The sequence below is a fragment of the Hibiscus syriacus genome, unplaced genomic scaffold, assembly GCF_006381635.1.
Source record: "Hibiscus syriacus cultivar Baekdansim isolate YM2019G1 unplaced genomic scaffold, ASM638163v2 tig00004035_pilon, whole genome shotgun sequence".
Classification (NCBI taxonomy): Eukaryota; Viridiplantae; Streptophyta; class Magnoliopsida; order Malvales; family Malvaceae; genus Hibiscus; species Hibiscus syriacus.
Window position 1 is genome coordinate 447,173 of NW_024061993.1, and position 19,411 is coordinate 466,583.

Here is a 19,411-nt window from a genome sequence, read left to right on the forward strand (position 1 = left end):
ATTGTGTTATTGGTAATGATATGATTTATTAATGGCAAAAATGTACATCATTTGGTGACAAAAGTAATTGTCGTTGAATGCAAATTAAATTGTGACGTTATCCATTAGCGTCATTATATATTTAACAATACATGACGATAACACATACATCGTCACTTTTGACATTTAGTGACACACCTAGGGTGACGATCGTCGTGACATTGACTTTTATGTCACAAAATACATCTAGTGACATAAATTGAAGTTTAAGTGACAATAATCTAGATGCCACTAATAAGAAAATTTGTTGTAGTGTATCATATGGTATAATCTTTTTCTCTTCAATCTTTGGATAACACTTTAGTCATTGGATCTTCATACTTTTTATAATTTGTTATCAGTTCAATCCCATTATCATATGTTATTTCCAATGGCTTATTTGCAGATGTTCGGATTGGATTCTAGGAGTCAAAACCTAGTTAGGCAGAGCATTAATATTGAACATCTTTGTGTGAGTGCTGCATTTTGAGCTCAAAGGAACTGTCATCATGGCTGACACCTTGTCTCAACCTGTGGAACGACAAGTTCGAATAGGCGGTGAGGGCTTTGTAATTTGGCACATGATTTTCTAGATTTGGTTTGATGGTGCTTTTCGATCTCCATTTTCGCAGGGTCCGAAACGATTGATTTAGAGAACTCGGAAGATGACAAGAGAGCAAAGCTTGTGTCACTTAAGAAAAAGGCAATGAGTGCCTCGAGCAAGTTTAAACATTCGTTTAGAAAGAAAAGCAGGAGACATAGTAGAGTGATGTCGGTCGTAAATATAGAGGATGACCTTGATTCTGAAGAGCTGCAGGCCGTGGATGCATTCCGCCAAGCACTCATCTTAGATGAATTACAGCCTGCTAAACATGATGATCATCATATGATGTTGAGGTCGCAATCGTTCATCTCTATTTCATTAGTAAGCTTTGAATGAAAAAGATTAGGCCAGTTGACTCATTATTTGATCATTCTGATGATACAGGTTTCTTGGGGCTAGGAAATTTGATGTTGATAAAGCAAAGCAAATGTGGGTTGATATGCTCCAATGGAGGAAGGAGTTCGGGGCCGACACGATCACGGAGGTATATACAACTGTTCCCTTATTGCTGAATATATATGAACTGTGTCTGAACCTTTGTCCTTGGGATTTCTTTGTTAAGGACTTTGATTTCAAGGAATACAGTGAAGTGATCAAGTATTATCCACAAGGGTATCATGGGGTGGATAAGGATGGACGACCTATTTATATTGAAAGGCTCGGTCAAGTGGATGTTAACAAGCTGATTAAAGTTACGACGATCGACCGATATTTGAAGTACCATGTAAAGGAGTTTGAGAAGACCTTTGCTATTAAGTTTCCTGCTGCATCCATTGCAGCAAAGAAGCAAATTAACCAGAGCACAACCATATTGGACGTGGAAGGAGTGGTATGTCCGATTTACTGCTTATAGTTTCGTTTCGTTGCAGTTCTAACGCCTACAACATATATAAACTTTTAGGGGTTTTCAAGCTTCAACAAGTCTGCAAGGGAGCTCCTTCAGCGCCTTCAGAAAATTGACGGTGATAATTATCCCGAAGTACTCGATACTCCTTACTCCATAAGCTCAGTTTTCGTGCCTGTAGATTCTGTTATTTCTTGCACCGAAATAAGGCTAATTGAATGGTTCCAACATTGCAGACTTTGAACCGCATGTTTATCATCAATGCTGGCTCCGGGTTTAGGTTGTTATGGAACACAGTTAAATCGTTCCTTGACCCAAAAACCACTGCAAAGATCAATGTAAGTATTGATTCACCATTGTTACCTGACTCTAAATTTGACATTTGGTACTATAATGTTGCTGAAGAACTTTTCTCCAGGTTTTGGGTAACAAGTACCAGAGCAAATTGCTTGAAGTAATTGATGCAGAGTGAGTTCTTTCACTTTTTGTCTCATAATGTGCCATGCATTTCGACCTTTATAGAACTAAAACATCTATTTCTTGTGGCGTTCACCAGTCAATTGCCAGAGTTCTTGGGGGGTACTTGTAATTGTGCCGACAAAGGCGGTTGCATGACTTCCGACAAGGGTCCATGGAACGATCCCGATATATTGAAGGTAGTCTCCTAAAGCTTGATCGATTTTAGGTGAATATCTATCTAATATTGTACTTGGAATAATGAAATTGAGAACCACATTTTTATGAGAGTAGAAAGTTGAAAATGGTCAATCCAAGTGCATAAGGAAGAACATATCAGATGCAGAGCAGAAACAAAGCCTCCCTTTCAATGCAAAGATGGATACGAACAGCGCCGAATGCCACGCAGATTCTTTTCCTGAAGTAAGTTTTCTCATTGTCATTAGATCATGGATTGAGCTAAACCATAGTTCATGCGACATAACTACATGTTTTTATATACTGCAGACTCCCATAAAGAGAAAGGCACATTTCGATCCATTGGTAGACCCTTACTGGACAAACTCATTGAAAGATGAAGGATTTTCCATGTCCAAAGGTACTTGCATTTCGGATATGTTTCCTCGAGTTTTAAGGATATTACTTCAAAACGAGTCGTTAGCATTCACGGGACAAATTTCCCTAAAACATTTCAGCTTGTTACCAGACAAAGGTTGTTAGGATGGTTACACAAGGAATGGGGACCAACATTTACGGAGGAATACTGGCCATTATTATGGGGATCATCGCCTTGGTTCGCTTGTCCCGCAGCATCATACCAAGGAAAGTAATCGAAGCTCTATTGTATGGCGGTCAAGATTACTATGATGATCCAATGATCAAAGGCCCTGCAGCTCAACAAGAACCACCTATCGATGGCGCTGAATTCTTTGCCATGATGAAACGTATGGATGAACTGGAAGAGAAGGTGACCGTACTCATCGAGAAACTGGCGACATTGTCGCCTGAGAAGGAGATGTTGAATGCTGCTTTAAGCAGGGTCGAAACCCTGGAAGAAGAGCTATCTGCAACTAAGAAGGTACATTAGTTTTTTTTTTTGGCAAGTAGGGGAAAGTAACTATCTAACTACTACGTGTGTTCTTCATCCTGGAGCATGTTGATCACCATCTGTAGAGGTTCGTAAATTATGTGCACATAGAGCTCTCCGGGGGTTGCTATCTTTGCCAGTGAGTCAGCTACTGGTTTCCTTCACGACGAACGTGGCTGTTGTGAATTAGCCATTCTCTTACCATTCTCTTATCTCGATACTCCGGATGTGAGATATGATGGTCTGAGCACCATTGATTCCGTCCTTCTTGTTGAGAATACTGTGAGCTTCTCTACTGTCCGTTTCGACCTCTAGTTGCCGAATTCCTTGGTCCCATGCAATCGTCATTCCTATGTATATCCCCCACAGTTCTGCTTCAAGAATGGAGCAGATGCCAATGTATTTGTAGAACCCTACAATCCATTTCCCATCATGGTTTCTGATTACTCCTGCACATGTAGTGTTACCGTTGGTTGCGTTTCTCCCTGCATCTGTATTGACTTTGAACCAATCAGTTACTGGTTTTGTCCATATAATCCGCTTCTCCTCCATGTTTGTGGGAATTCAATTTGCTTCCTGGTCGTGTGACTCTCGTTCTGATTGATTGGCTCGGATACTCATCATTTGGATCCTGCTGCTTCTGTCAATGATGGATCCATTGTCTTCAAAGGTTGGGTTAAAAGCAACCGCATTCCTTGACAGCCAAATATTCCATATAACTGCTCCGAATAGCAGGTCCCAGGGAATCAAAAAGCGGAGCGCAACCGCAATAGCAGCCGCTATTTCGCGGTAACGTCGCCATCCAAAACCGATAATCGGAAAATTGCGGTGGGTGGTGGAATCACAACAATAATAGTCTTTCGCGGCCGCAATTTAGCGTCTAACGGCAAATAACGTCGATAACGGGACGCTATTCCCGTTATCCACAAGTTTTCGCGTAAAAGAAACCCATTGCCATAGTTCACTCTCATTATCAAAATAGAACAAATATTAAAGAGAGAGAAAAGCAAGCAACGCCAGAGAAAGTAAGTAAGCCTCTTACCAATGGCTGAGAGCTTGTCGATAAGCAAATGAGTCTTCGTTTTTTATGCTCATTCATCTTCTTCTTCAGTTGCTGAAGATGGTATGTACTGTCACTTTCCTCCATTTTTTTGAAGCTCTAATTTGCATTGTTTATGGATTATACTTTCTGGGTTTCTTGTTTTTGTTTGAGAATTACATGCTGCTTTTGGGACTTTCTAATTTTTCTTTTGTTTTGGTGCTCTCTGCATATGTTTGCTGATGAGGATTGTTGGAGTGTTGTCGTGGAGAAGAAGACAAAGACTTAGTCTAGGTCAAGGAAAGGATTTGGGCTTGGGGTTCAATTTGGGTATTTAAATTTTTGGGTTGTTAAAGTCATGGACCGTTTATAATTTGAATTTGATGTTGTTTTTTTGGTGTATGGATCTTAGATTTTAAATTAAATTAAGAATCCAATTAAAAAATGTGGTAAACTTGTTACCGTTTATAAGTTAGAAGCATATGTTGTTACCTTAAAATATATGATGGAAAAATGGGTCATCAAGTATAATTATTATATTTTAGGATAAATTGTGTAAATTTTAAAAAATTCACGACCGCGACACCCATAGTGATCGCGATTGCATTCGTTATGTCCGCAACCGCGATAAACGCGACTTGACCGAAAACGTGACCGCGAACGCTATTTAAATCCCTGGCAGGTCCCATTCCTGTTCTTCAGTTGCCATGGTATATGGGTTTTGCAATTTGGTTTGGATCCATTGACGTATATCCATGGTGAGAAATTCGTTGAGTTTTTCTTGTATCACTAACATGCTCCATATACTAATTGCTTGGGGATACCATCAAACTATATGGTTTATATCTTCTGGTGTATTCGCACATATGGGGCAGCTATCATCCGTTGATAGATTCTGTTTCCTTCTCTCCGCGTTTGTCATGATCTTGTTAAGGTAAATCAGCCACATGAATATTTTGATTCTTTGCGGTCCTTTAAACTTGTGTATTGTTTTCCATTCTGTTCTACTGTTGATTCAAGCCGTATCCCATAGGCCGTTTTGATCGAGAATAATTGATTACTGCTTGCTTTCCATCCTAATGCGTCCTCTGGACATTCATGCACCGGTCCTTTAGTTGCTGCTATTCAAAGTAGAATGTCAACCGGTAAAAGGTGTTGGAATTTCTCCCAAATCCATTCTTCTGATTGGTCAACCATTTCTGCAACTTTTTCGTTCCCTATTGTTGGTGTAAGGTGTGTGGGGAAATACGATTATAGTGGATCCGTATCCTTAATCCATGGATCTCGCCAGAAGTCATTGGAGCAACCATTACCCAGGTTCCATACAATGTTCTCCTTTACATTATTCCATGCTAACGAGATTCCTTGCCAGATTCTTGAGTTGATCTTACTCGTTGAAGGTGATGGTATTCTTTCGTGGCATTTGTACTTTGCTCGGAGAAATTGGACCCATATTGCTTCTTTATTTGTTATTACCTTGAAAGCTGGTTAGGTACGCCTCATTCAGTTCATTGAGCTTTCTAAATCCGATTCCTCCTTGAGAGAGTGGAGTACACATTTTTTCCCAGCGAACTAAGTGAATTCCTTTCCCGTCTTTGTTGAATCCCCAAACAAAGTGTTTTATCAGTTTTTCTAATTCTATGCACGTTTTCCTTGGAAGGACTGATGTTTGCATGGTATAATTGGGGATAGCAGCTAGGACTGCTTTAGCTAAAGTGATTCGCCCTGCTAACGAGAGGCTTTTTGCCGACCAACCATTGAGTCTCGATTGAACCATCCGAACTAGGTAATCTTATGTAGCCGATGAAACTCTATTGTGAAGAATAGGAACTCCGAGGTATTTACCTAAATCCTTTACCTGTGTGAAGCCGAAAGCATTGTCTAATTGCCCTCTTAGGTCCATTGAGACGTTTTTTGAGTAGTTCAGAGTCGTCTTTTCTTTGCTTACTTTGTGTCCCGAAGCTTCACAAAATTGGTTTAAATTTGTGTTGATGATTGATTGTTGTTTCATTGAGGCTTCGGCAAAGAGTATCATGTCATCCACGAAAAGGAGATGTGATATTGTCGAACTATGTTTGGATGTTGAGAACGGCTTCCAATGTCCTTTTTGGACTGATTTTTGTATCGAGTGAGTTAACCTCTACATACAAAGAATAAAAAGGTAAGGTTAGAGTGGGTCTCCCTGTCTGATTCCTCTTTGCGGTTGAAAAGCATCTGTCATCGAGCCATTCCATAGTATCCGTGTAGAGACTGGATATACATTGCATAATTAGGATCCTTAGTTTGTCTGGTATGTTTAATTCTCTGAGTATCATCAATGAAATCTTTCCAATCGATCGTATGCCTTTTCAAGGTCGATTTTAGCAGCCATCCATCCCTTTTTCCCTACTTTCCTTCGCTTAGTATGAATGACATCCTGTGTGATGATGATATTATCAGTAATAGCTCTTCCTAGAATAAAACTTGTTTTGTTTTCAAAGACCCAGTCAGGAAGGAAATGTTTTAGTTGGTTCACAATGATTTTTGTAATGGCCTTATAGACCACGTTGCACAAACTTATCGGTCTGAATTGTTTGATGTGTTCCGGCGTAGCTATTTTCGGAAACAGTACCAGGAGGGTTTTGTTGAGTTCGGGGGGATCGTGCTGTTTTGAAATATGCCTTCAATATATTTGCAAATTGAGTCTCCCACATTGTCCCTGCTATGTACGAAGAAAAAATCGTTTAGTCCATCTGGTCCGGGTGCCTTGAGAGCTCCCATATTAAAGAAAGTTGTTTTTATTTTTTCTTTTGTAACATGCATTTCCAAAGATTTAGAGGCCTCGGTGGATAATGCTTTGAACATTCCTTTGTCATCAAGGATGTTGGGAGTCGTCCCTGTTGATGTGAAAAGGTCGTGGAAGAATTTGCAAGCCATGGCCGAGAGTTCTTTTTGATCGGTACATCAACTCCCATCTGCCTTTTTTTTAGTGCTGAGATAGTATTTATTCGTATACGTGCAAGGGTTGAAGCGTGAAAGAATCTTGTGTTCCTGTCACCTTTAAGTACACATTGGGAGCATGATTTTTATTTCCACAGAGATTCCTCAAGCTCTAGCACAGTCATGAGTCCCTCTCGAAGTTGAGATTCCAAGTTGATTAGGAATTCTGAATGTTTCTGATGTAATTTCTTGTCGATGCCCCTTAGTCGTGCTAGTAGCTGCTTTTTCTTTTTCCTATGTGGCCGAACACATCCCTATTCCAATCGGCTGCTGCTGTTGCAAAGACTAGCATATTTTCCAAGACGTTGCGATCATTTACCCATGTCTTCCTAATCTCAGAAAATAACCTTAATGTTTGATAAAACAGTGACTTTGATTTCTATTCCTTTTTTGAAGTATTTTATTCTTAACGTTTCTTTTCGAGACAAAAAAATTCTTTTGTGAATGGAAACAATTAGTTAAGAAATGTTTAACACTCCAAAATATGGTTACTTTTACTCTAAAATGAAACGTTGGGTCAAAGTATGGTTACTTTTACTCTAAAATGAAACGTTGGGTCAAAGTAGGGTCACTATTCTATCAAACATTATGAGTTTTTTTGTTCTAATGTAAAATATTGGGCTAAAATACTCCAAACAAAATAATGAGCTAAAATGATTATTTTGATAAAGGTAGGAGGTTAATTTTGATATTATGCCTTAGAAAGAAAAAAAAAAAAAACTCAAATCCCCTATGAAAACAAGAATTCGTCGCTGTATTTGAATCTTAATCGTTTGTTTTCCTTTCTTGCCTACATGCAGGCACTTGAGACAGCCATTGATAAACAGCAGGAGCTCCAAACCTACATCGACAAGCATAAGAAGAAGAAGAGGAAGTTCGTAAGTTATCAAACATCAAATCATTCACACACTTTATATGTATGTAACATATAGGATTATCTGACGTCTAATTATCTTGTTTTTGTGGCTGCAGAACCCATTACGCTGGCTAAGTTGAAAAAAAATGTCGGGATTTCGGCCCACAGATGGACTGCTAAACGATAATATTGTTTTGCTTTGTAAAATATTCAATTCCCAGCCCCTTTAAGCCAAGGAGTTTGGCATATTTCTTTAATACCGTTATATGTTGAACAATTATTGGCTCAAAATGGAGGTTGTTGGTTGCCCGAGTTCATTTTATGAAACCAGAAATAAAAACAGAAATTCTGGGTAACTTACATAAACAATAGAAAAACCAGTGAAATGACATATATATACTCGTAATTTGGCTTCTTCTTCACTGTTTATGCATGCAATCAGTTCCACTTGCCTCACCAAACCGAGCCTATTAGATACATGCAAAAGAAACGCAGCTTTTCACAAGACAACCATCACTATGTTATTTCATCCTACTACCAGGATATGGAACAGGGGGACATAAATGGACTATGTTTTGGAAAATATAAACATAGTTAAAGCTTAGTTAAAAAGAATGTTAAAGTCAACGAAAACTAAAGTTAGGTTTCGAGACACAATTCTATATGAGGAAGAATTAACACTCTCTATAATATGATCAATAAGAACGATGTTTACTTGATCATAAATATTTTTGCTTCCATATAAGAACACGATATAGTGTATATTTAAATCAATATGATATTATAAAATTTACATAATAATCAGTTTTAAATATTTGTTTTTTTAATAAAGTAAATTCTTTATAAGAAATAATCTTAGCATTCTTTAACATCTAGAAGAATGTTAAGAAATAATTTCACACGAGATGATACTTCATATGATGAAATATAAATACTAAAATAAAAATAAACATGTCATTTAATTATAGGGTAAAATACACAAATAGTCACCTGGTTATTTGACGTTATTTTGTTGAGTTCTTTAATTATTAAAAGTTACAAAATGATCCCCCGACTATAGGAAGTTGCTTTGTTGAGTCCCTCAATTATTAAAAGTTACAAAATGATCATTAGACTATTCATGCTCCAAATTCATCCTTTTTCGTTTAAAAAATAGGGTAAAATATAGTAATGGTCACTTAACTTTTCTAAAGCTTTCATTTAGGTCCCTAATTTTTAAAAGTTGCAATACAGTCCTCCAACATTTAGTCCGTTTGCAATATTGTCCTCGACCGTTACACTACCGTTAGTACGTTTGCAATATGGTCACTGAACTTTTCAGGCGCTTGCATTTAGGTCCACCAACTTTTAAAACTTGCAACACAATCCTCAATTTCCTTATAAACCCTAAATTTCAAAATAATTCAATTATATTTTAAACCCTACATTTTAAAATACTTTAATTTAGGGTTTATAATATAATTAAAGTATTTTGGAATTTAGGGTTTAGAATGTAATTGAAGTGTTTTGGAATTTTGAATATGAATTTTTTATTTGACAATGTTTACTTCAATATAAATTTGAGGTTTATTGCATGCACATCCAGCGACTGCCACACTTTGAACATGAAAAGTGCATCTATCATGTTTATTGCATAAACCGTTGAAGTAAAAGTAACAAGGCCAATTTGTCTTGTTCGTAGTTGCCACACTTTAGTTTGACAATCCAATAGGTTTGGATGGAACTTGAGCATGCACATTCAATGACTGCGAAAATAGTAAAGGGTTTTAGTTCATAAGACTACAACATACAACCAAACAATAACTAAAAAAAACCAAGAATATGAATTAATAACTCATTCAAAAGGAGGACTTAATAAATAAAGGGAAAAAGATTCGGTCATAGTCACTCCAAAAGCTAAGGCGTCAAATGAGTTGTTTAAGATAGACATTAGATGCCAAATACAACATTACCAGTTGCAAATACATTAATGGCCTACTCTTTTAACATATAATTGCTTCTAATGCTCCATGTTTAATGTTTCTCAATAGACAAACATGATGAGAATCTAAAGCAAATAGCGGAACTAAAATCATAGGACCTCATAATTCTTGTAAATTCATGGCATGTCAGCAATAAAAGACATTATAAAACATAGAAGACATTGTAACAAACATATGTATGCCAGAAATGAAGGTGCAAATTTGGAATGACCGGGCAACATATCAAGTAGCTGCTCTAAATATACTACATTGTCATGATGCCTTTCAAGTTGCGTGCATGCTGAATTGTCTTCTAAAACTATAATTCAATACAGATTCAACTGTAAAATTTCCAAAACATGTAAAAAAATCCAATTCGTTCACGATATATCAGTCCCATAATCAACATGAACTTATTAAAAAGAATAAGAGCTCACAGGACACCGAAAACCACAGGTCGGATCAATAAAATTCCCAGTAAACTAGTACCAGTAGTCTCTCGGATTGAGCCAGGCGATTTCACTATGTCGATACTCACAACCAATTCTCTGATTTAAAGAAAAACCAAAAAAGAAGATAAAAAAATTTAGCCTAGGACCCTTTTTCACTTCTATTCTAATGGACTGAATATCTTTTATAAGGAGTACTAAAAGTTTTGATTAAGAAGAAGGAAAGAGAATTAGATGGGTTAGTTCAAAACTAACACTGAATATCCATATCCTTGACATGCAATTCTAGAAACATAAAAATTTCAACAAAAAAACACACAATGCGAGCTAAAAATGGGAAAGTGCGAAAGAGGAAAAGCTTACTTTCGGATATCCCAAAAGAGAAAATAAATACATTCTTGCAAGTGAGGGGATATGCTAAGAAATAAACGCAATCGATGTCGCGTTCCAGCAATTCTTCCTCTATTTTTTCTTTGTAAATCAAAAGCTGAAAGATAAAGCACTGCTTGGGTTTACAATTTTACATGGCGGAAAATTAAAGAACAAAAACCAAACAAGAGTTCATGTGAGTGAAAGAGACTGAGATGTGAATGCACTGTTTGGGATTTCATTATATTTGATCATCTGTTGGAAAATCTTTAACCAAAAGGATTAAAAGAAGAAATTATTATATGCCATTTATACAAAATAATTCCAGCTTTGTGGGTGACTTTCAACAATGATACTTAGTTCATCTTAGTAGTATTTGTCAACTTTGTATTTATAACCCCATTTTTTTCTTACAAGCATTTCATCGAACATCTATTCTTCACTTGAGATGACCTGTATCTAACATTACACCTTGAATCATTGATGCTCCTGATAGTCCCTTGGCCGGGTTTTCTCTCAATGAACCATTATTCAAGTCAACACCTCCACATAATTCAAAGTTAGATTAGAATTTCCCATGCATCCCCAGCTGAAATGTTACGCTAGAAATGAGAAGAGAGAAGAAAAAAAGGAAATTCGAGATTGAAAAGGAATTTAGGGTTTAAAATAAAATTAAAGACTGTGTTGCAAGTTTTAAAAGTTGGGGGACCTAAATGCAAGCGCCTGAAAAGTTTAGTGACCATATTGCAAACGTACTAACGACAGTGTAACGGTCGGGGACTATATTGCAAACAGACTAAATGTTGGAGGAATGTATTGCAAGTTTTAAAAGTTGGGGGACGTAAATGAAAGCTTTAAAAAAGTTCAATGACCATTACTATACTTTACCCAAAAAAATAATGACAATCTGAGTTGGACGTTAACTTGTTAACTATATATGATAGTCATTTAAGATTTTAAGATCGTATTTTATCATATCACAATCAATATGTTAACTTTCAGCTCAGACTGTTATCAATTTTTTAACAAAAATTGATGAGTTTGGAACATATGAAAAGTCGAATGGCCATTTTAAAACTTTTAATAATTGAGGGACTCAACAAAGTAACGTCATAATTGGGGGACTATTTTGGAACTTTTAATAATCAGGGGCCCAACAAAGAAAGGCCCTATAGTCGGGGATCATTTGTTTACTTTACCTTATTTTAAGTAAAAAATAATAATATCAAGAAGGTTTAAATAAAAAATGGTACTTAAACTATCCTATTTATTATTATTATTATTATTATTATTATTTTTTGCTTTAGGTATCTAAACTATTTTTTTGGTCAAACTATAGACTTAAACTATTATATATAACCACTGTAATCTCAACTACTTTTTGGTCAAAACAAGCCCCTAAACTACACCTCTTTTTTGCTTTAATCCCCTTAAATATTATTGGTCAAAATAAGTACCTAATTTTATATGACTTAGCAACATCTTATTAGTTAAAAAATATTTTTTTTAACAAAAAAATCTTAAGACTTAAAATAATTAAATATAATAGTTTAAATATCTAGTTTGACAAAAAATAGTTCAAGTACCTAAAGAAAAAAATAAGCATGATTTAATTACTTATCTTTACTTTAAGCCTATTACAAAAGGTGACTACTCATCCCAAAGATTTAAGGCATAAAAGTTGCAACTTTTAATCAATGAAGGGAATGTTTATCATTTTAAACTTAATGATTCCTAACATCTAAGAAAATATGATCGGTCTCCATTTAAAAAATGTCAAAAATTATTGGATAAACTACATTAGACACCGAATTTTAGGTGCTGTATCGTTTATACTACTGAACTTTTAATCATAGTTCACAGCGATAATAGATAATTTTAAAATTTCAGTGATATAAACGATACAACGCCTATAAGTAGATGTCATCTAGTGTAGTTTATCCAAAATTGTTTTATTTCCTCAACATCTAAAAGAATATTGAGTTGTTTTTTTTAAAAATTCTTTAATTATATAAAATCTATTTTTGCAAAGTTATTTATTTATTAATATTAAAACGAGTATTTAAATGATTTAGAAAATTCTTAAAAATAGTAATATTTTGTTGTATGAAAAGATTTAAAAAATGACTTCTAAAAACTTTAAGAGAATATTGAGTTATTATTACTATTTATAATATATAAGAGAACCAGATTTTAAGATATTTTATATAGTTAAAAAAATAATTCGAAAATTTTTAATTTCTTCTACATCTAGAAGAATATTAAGATCATCACAAAGTTTTATAAAAAAATATTTAACTTTTTAATAATGATATCGTAAAATAATCAATTTATTTATTTTTGTAATAATTTGTTTAATAAATGAGTTTTTAATATAATAATCAACATGTTAGGTTTGATTGACACCTAGATCTACACATGCGCACGCACACACGAGTACACACACGCGTTTACGTACATACGCGTGTTGGATGAGTGAAAATAGATGATCGAGATTGACTCTTTGTTTTTTCAGTGAATATCTTCTCATTTCCTATTGTTAATCTTAGTCATCTATTTTCACTCATTCAACTATCCTAAATTTGTGTAAAACTAAGAGAGGTTTACATTGTGTAACTGGATCCTATCCCATATATATATATATATATAAACAAATCTCATATATATATATATATATATATATAAACAAATCTCATTTTTCTTTTTTCTCAACATATCAATTATGGGTGAACAACAGACATGTTTCATGTTGTATCTGCCATTTTCGATTGTCGACGATTATACTCATTTTTTATTCTTCTGAGTTAAAATATTAAAAGATACCATCAATATAAATTTTATTCAATTAAGAAACTCATGTAACATTGCATGTTGTAATTAGAATTTTTACTAAACATGTAATTTTTAAATTAGACATTGTAACATTTTCTCTTATAATAAAAAGGGTAAAATATAAATAATCCCTTAAATTTTAGAACACTTGCATTTTGGTCACCCAACTTTTAAAATTTACAATACAGTCGTCAAATTTTTATTTCATTTTTAATTTGATCTCTGTCGTTACCTTCCGTTAGTGTTTGTTGACATGACACTTATCCCCCATTAATTTTTTGACATGACAACTTATTCTTCTTCATTTTCCTCTTTTTTTTGGTTATTTTCTTCTTCTTCTCACACACACACTCTCTCTCAATGAAATCTCAAATCTAAAACCTTGTCATTTCTTGAATTCTTTTTCTCTTTCTATTTTCCCAAAAAAATCAGTTTCTCTCTCTACTTTCTCATGAAACCCCAAAGCCAAACTAGGCCTGGAATTAATTTATTTTTCCCAATGATCAAACAAAAGGGAAAAAGCGACCTAAAGTATATAACTTAGTTCACATAAAGGCAAACATATGAACGATGATCACCCCTACATTTGCTATAGGGATGGCAAACGGGCAAGTTGGGTGCGGATACCTCCTCCCCCATCCCCATACCCACCTAATATTTTCCAATCCACCACCCTCCCACCACCCATGATGGGTAAAATTTTTTAAATCCATGGCCACCCATGGGGGTACATTCTCAAGTCCATCCCCACACCCACTATCCAACTGGAGACGTACCCGACTAGACCCGTCTGACAGCTAGGGGTGTGTAAAAAAATCTGGTCTGATCCGTTGATTCATTGATTGGATCCAAAAATTTGGATATCTGATCTGTTTTTCAATATTCGGATAGTTTAGATCGGGTATCCAAATTTTTTTCGGATTATCGGATCGGATACGGATCGATAAAAAAACATGCTCGGATTATTCAAAAACCCGAAAACAATTTGGGCTATATTCGAAGACCAGAGGAGGTTTTCACATAAGGCGTGGGCATAACTTATTCATCTTGAGCTATCACAAAAGAAGTCTGCAGTTAAGGTGTGGGCACGCCTTACCAGTTCGTATAACCCTAAATTAGGGTTACAAATTTATAAGGGAAAAGTAGTTTAATGACGGTTGAAAGACTCTATTAAATCATTCTTATATTTAAAAAAGGACGAGGGTATTCAAAACCCCTATTTTGGTTGGATTTACTTTGGGGAAACTTCCTTATCTAGAATAGGGCAATCCTTATATAGTCCGGTGTTTGGATCTTTACCTTTGCATTATCCTAATCCAGAAAAAGAAGATCAAATCTAAGTTGTATTGGTTTTGGGCTTTTTTTTTTCAAGATGTTTTTTTTTTCAATGCATGATTATACAAATTATAATGCATAAATTATTCATAATTTTCAAAATCATCAGAATGTGTGAATGCACTTAAATTCAGAAGAATACCAAAATTGATAATTCAATATACGTATATATAACTTGTTTCTTAAAAATCAAAATCATTATATGAATGCTCTTAGATTCAGCAGAATATCAAAATCAAAATAACGGAGTATTGACTATTGACATTGTATCTTGAACAGAACTAAGAGGATTAGATCTGAAAACTGGAGTATTCACCTTACAACAAATTAAAGTAGCCACAAACAACTTCGATGTAGCAAACAAGATTAGAGAAGGTGGTTTTGGATCTGTGTATAATGTGACATACAACTCTACTACCCGCAGAGGAGACCAGAGTAAAGAAGAGGAAGAAGGCGTACCTGAATGAGCTGGAGTCCAGAGTTTGAAACTTAGAGAAGAAGAACTACCAAAATATCGACGCAGTAACCAGGAAGAAAAGTACGAGATGTTTGAAAGAAAAAATTGATTCATAAACTTATCCCTAATATTTGGTTAAATTATAAATTATATCTTAAACAATATTAATATTTATAAATTAGTCTATAAAATTATACCTAAATTCTTAATGGTCAAAAAATTAATGGATATTTAGTGGGCGGGTGGATGTGGGGTGGGCGGATGCAGGGCGGGCGGATGTGGGGCGGGTGGATGCAGGGCGGGTAAGGTCTCAAACCCATCACCCGCCCACTACCCGCGATGGGTACCACTTTCTAAATCCACACCCGCCCACTACCCATGAAATTGTACCTGTTTGCCATCCTTGATTTGCTATGAGTCTGATTAGCTTAGATATGAGTTCCTTGTGCAGATGATTCACTACTAAAAAGAACTTTTTCTGATGAAAATTCTGTCAAACAACATCAAAAAGTATTTTAAATCATTGATATTTTGTGCAGATGGATAGGCACATCTGAGTGCTTGGGCAGAAGACTGAGATCCAAGTCTCAAGAGGAGGGTTGCCCCCTCAGGGAATGGGTAGAGGGTCAATGACAATTGAAAGAATAATAAAAATGGAGACTAAATTAAATAATGTATTTCCTATCAAGAAGCAAGAATCCCATATATACATACTCACACAAGGATTATGAGCTTTATACCATATCAATTTTTCAAAGCAATATACCACTTTATGTCTTAACCTATAGGGAATAGAAATATAGAATCACCACTGTGAATTTAGAATCCATAAGACTGAAGCAAATATTATATTGTGAGACTAAAGACATGGGTGAATATTGATGTATGGTTAGTTGGTACAAACACGAACAAGTGTAAGGCTAGGCCGCTAGGGTGTAAACTGATATTTTCATCCAATTTCACCAAGTAATCAAATGTCACACAACCCCTTCTACCATAATACTAAGGCACAAGCAAACTGTAACACCCTAATCCAATCTGACCCGAAGGTCCATGGATTACGATGCCACACGAAACCACCAAGATAGTCAACCCAAAAATTTCTTTTTAAAACATTTATAAACGTCAAAATAATTAATCATAATATAAGTGGAATTGAAATCAAGTTTACAAAACATGTGAGTCTTTTGATACGTACAAATATATCCATAGAGTATAATCAAAATGGAGTTATAACTCGATCGTACAAAAGATCCATATAAAATACATGCCCCTAAAATAGACTCAAGACATACTCTGCAAACGTTTGATCTGGAATGTATTGATATGATAGGCTCCTCGACGATCCTTAACTAACATGTATACGGAAATACATTCCATACGCTGAGCTCACAAGCTCAGTGCCACAAAAATAACTATGTAATACTACATGTATTCATTTTATGAACATGTTGGCGTACAGAGCCATAAACATACAAAAGTACATAACAAATATGAGATAGGCCAAAGTGATGTGGTCAAAGGAATTTAAGTGCATCTCAGATAACACACTAGCCTATCTAGAACGTGATAGCTTCAGGGTACGAACCATAATTTACATGCATTGAAACTTTTATCCCTTAATCTACATCAGATACTCGAGAGGTTAGGGTGAGGTCCATAATTTACGTGCATCAGAACTCCACATCCTAGACTTATTAAATCATAGGGAACTGTCTGGAATTTACATACGTCGGATGCATACCGGTATGATCCAAACTTTAAATGCATGTGATGTGTACCAAGTAAAACAATATCCAGATATTTCACAAATAGAGGACGATCATCATAATGATAGAGTAATACAAGTGTCTTAGCGGTTTCCCAAGCATCATACAAGGGCCAATTGATAACCCCGTAAAAAGGTAGTATTATATATATTTTTTACTTATGTTAATATTTGTTTTAAAGACAAAATAGCAAAAATATCATGTGAAAATGATGCCACCTAGGGTACAAAGGGATTTTGGGCCTAAAACCCTAGAAATATTCCCTTTATAAATACAAAGGTACCCTAGATTTTTAAGAGAGCTTTTTGGGAGGTGACCTAAGATAAAGGCAACTACACATTTCAATTTCCTTCTTCCCTTTTCATCCCCTTTTCATGGTATCCTCCATAGCTGAGCTTCAAAGAGGTAAAAGCTAGACCTCGAGAGAGGCTAGCTCGTTAGGGCGGTGCATAGCGGCGGAGCTAAGTCATGATAACAACTCATTTGGGAGTTTTTATTCTCTTTGTGCTTTATTTTATATCTATTTGGGCTTGTACTAAACTTGAATGATTTTGGATGAACTTAGCCAAACCATGTATTACCTTATTTGGTGTTGGATTTATGTTGGATGATTTTATTTTATGTTAATGGATGGTTTTGATGTTTTGATGTTTAAATGTTGTTTTGTTCATTGTTTTTGTCTTCATGTGTTGTAGCATTGTAAGAGCTTTTGAGAGATTTTCGTTTGATGTAGCACAATATGTTTAGTCTTATAAGAGCTTTTGAGAGATTTTTATTTTCTAAGTATAGATATCTAGTATTGAGAGAGCTATGTTAGATCTACGTGTGTATGTGAGCCAAACCAGGATGGGGAGGTTCTAACCCATCTTATAGATAAGGAGAGGGTTTCATTTGATTAAAAGGGATAGGACTTATTCGATAAGCTAGTGTTGCAGTTCACGCTAAGAGGTATTGTTGTAGCATTAGTTTTATTAGGTTCCTTTCTTGAGAGAGTTTATGAGCATGTTTAGCAAATCTTATCGGGCAACATACTCATAGAAGTAGAGATCATCCATAGCACATAATATTATTTCCATAGAAAGTCCATGCCATTTACCTCTAGAGAGCTTGATCATGTGAGGTTGTCAGTCTTATCTCATTTCCCAGAGTTCAATTTATTTACTGCTTTAGCATACTTTTGCACTTTTCTTAAATTCTTGCCTCAACATACTTTTACATCTTCAACAACTTTCGCCACAACAATTTCACTCCACTTTCTCCATCATTCTATCATCATTTATACATACCATCTGCCGCAGTTATACTTTCATCTGTTTATACCATTGTAGACATATACTTAGATTTAGTTTGTTTTAGATTTAGTTCGTGACAACTTTTGTTTGCTATAGCTTGCTTCTAAAATACCTCCAATCCATGTGGAAACGATACTCACTCACTACTATATTACTTACATCAATTATGTATACTTGTACAAATTTACCTGCTACAACACAATATATTTACATGGGATCACCAATCTTATGTCATCCTATCTTTCTTCATTTCTACGCGAGAAATTAGGTAACTAGTTTGTTTTCACTTGTATTAAATACTTGTAGCTTACACGAACTCAAAACACCCAAGCCCGAACCTCAAAACCAAACAAATCAAATTGCCAAAATTTTGGCAATGGTATCAATACTGTACCAACATTATTGATAATGGCCCTTGGGTACCGATACCCACCCGCGTATCGATACAAAAAATAGCTTAGATGTTTTGAAAAATGTTTTGGAGTATCGATAATAAAAATAGCCTCGATGTTTTAAAAAAATACCTCAATATCAATACTACCATCTGAATATCAGTTCTGGACCCCGAGTATCGATACTTCCTTTAAAAAATAGCCTTATTTTTGTCTTTCACGAAGAATAGTATCAATATTGTTCTTCTAGTACCGATACTAACGACTTGAAGTGTCCTGTGTTGAGCACAAAAATGCATCCAAAACTTACTCATTCACTCTCTTAAGACTAGAAAAACTTATTTAAGTCTTATTTAGGGTCTTAGAGGTTAAAAGGTATCAACTTTCATGCTAGCAAACAACAAATACGAATTTCACCATGAATTTACTCTAGCAGGATTTCATGAACAAAACATACCTTTTATACACATTAAATAACCTACATGAGGTATGGACAAGTTAGAGTCATGTTACCTTGATTCCAAACTACTAAAAAACTTTATTGAATCACCCAAGAGTGAGTTTCTCCTTGCCCCTTGCCTTAGAGCTCTCACCCTTTTTTGCACTAATTAAGACATAAGAAATGAGTTACCAACTCATTGACATGCTTGGAACAAATTTAAAAATGTTTCC

The 19,411-nt window shown here is 35.2% G+C and overlaps 1 protein-coding gene across 1 annotated transcript; it reads left to right on the forward strand.

Moving 5' to 3' along the window:
* Window positions 1-512: 512 nt before the first annotated feature.
* On the forward strand, window positions 513-8,035 carry LOC120187014 (phosphatidylinositol/phosphatidylcholine transfer protein SFH3-like). The gene is made up of 13 exons (XM_039190815.1): window positions 513-573; window positions 651-915; window positions 1,007-1,106; window positions 1,185-1,451; window positions 1,524-1,601; window positions 1,703-1,804; window positions 1,885-1,934; window positions 2,023-2,122; window positions 2,217-2,345; window positions 2,430-2,520; window positions 2,618-3,000; window positions 7,828-7,905; window positions 8,000-8,035. Exons 1-13 carry the CDS (start codon window positions 528-530, stop codon window positions 8,021-8,023), a joined length of 1,713 nt encoding a protein of 570 aa, XP_039046746.1. The 5' UTR covers window positions 513-527; the 3' UTR covers window positions 8,024-8,035.
* Window positions 8,036-19,411: the final 11,376 nt, after the last annotated feature.

Excerpts from the sequence above, each read along its gene's own strand:
- LOC120187014 (XM_039190815.1), top strand. The coding sequence starts at position 528 with ATGGCTGACACCTTGTCTCAACCTGTGGAACGACAAGTTCGAATAG. Across the intron at positions 916-1,006 it reads GATCATCATATGATGTTGAG|GTTTCTTGGGGCTAGGAAAT; the intron begins GTCGCAATCGTT and ends CTGATGATACAG. Across the intron at positions 1,805-1,884 it reads AAACCACTGCAAAGATCAAT|GTTTTGGGTAACAAGTACCA; the intron begins GTAAGTATTGAT and ends ACTTTTCTCCAG.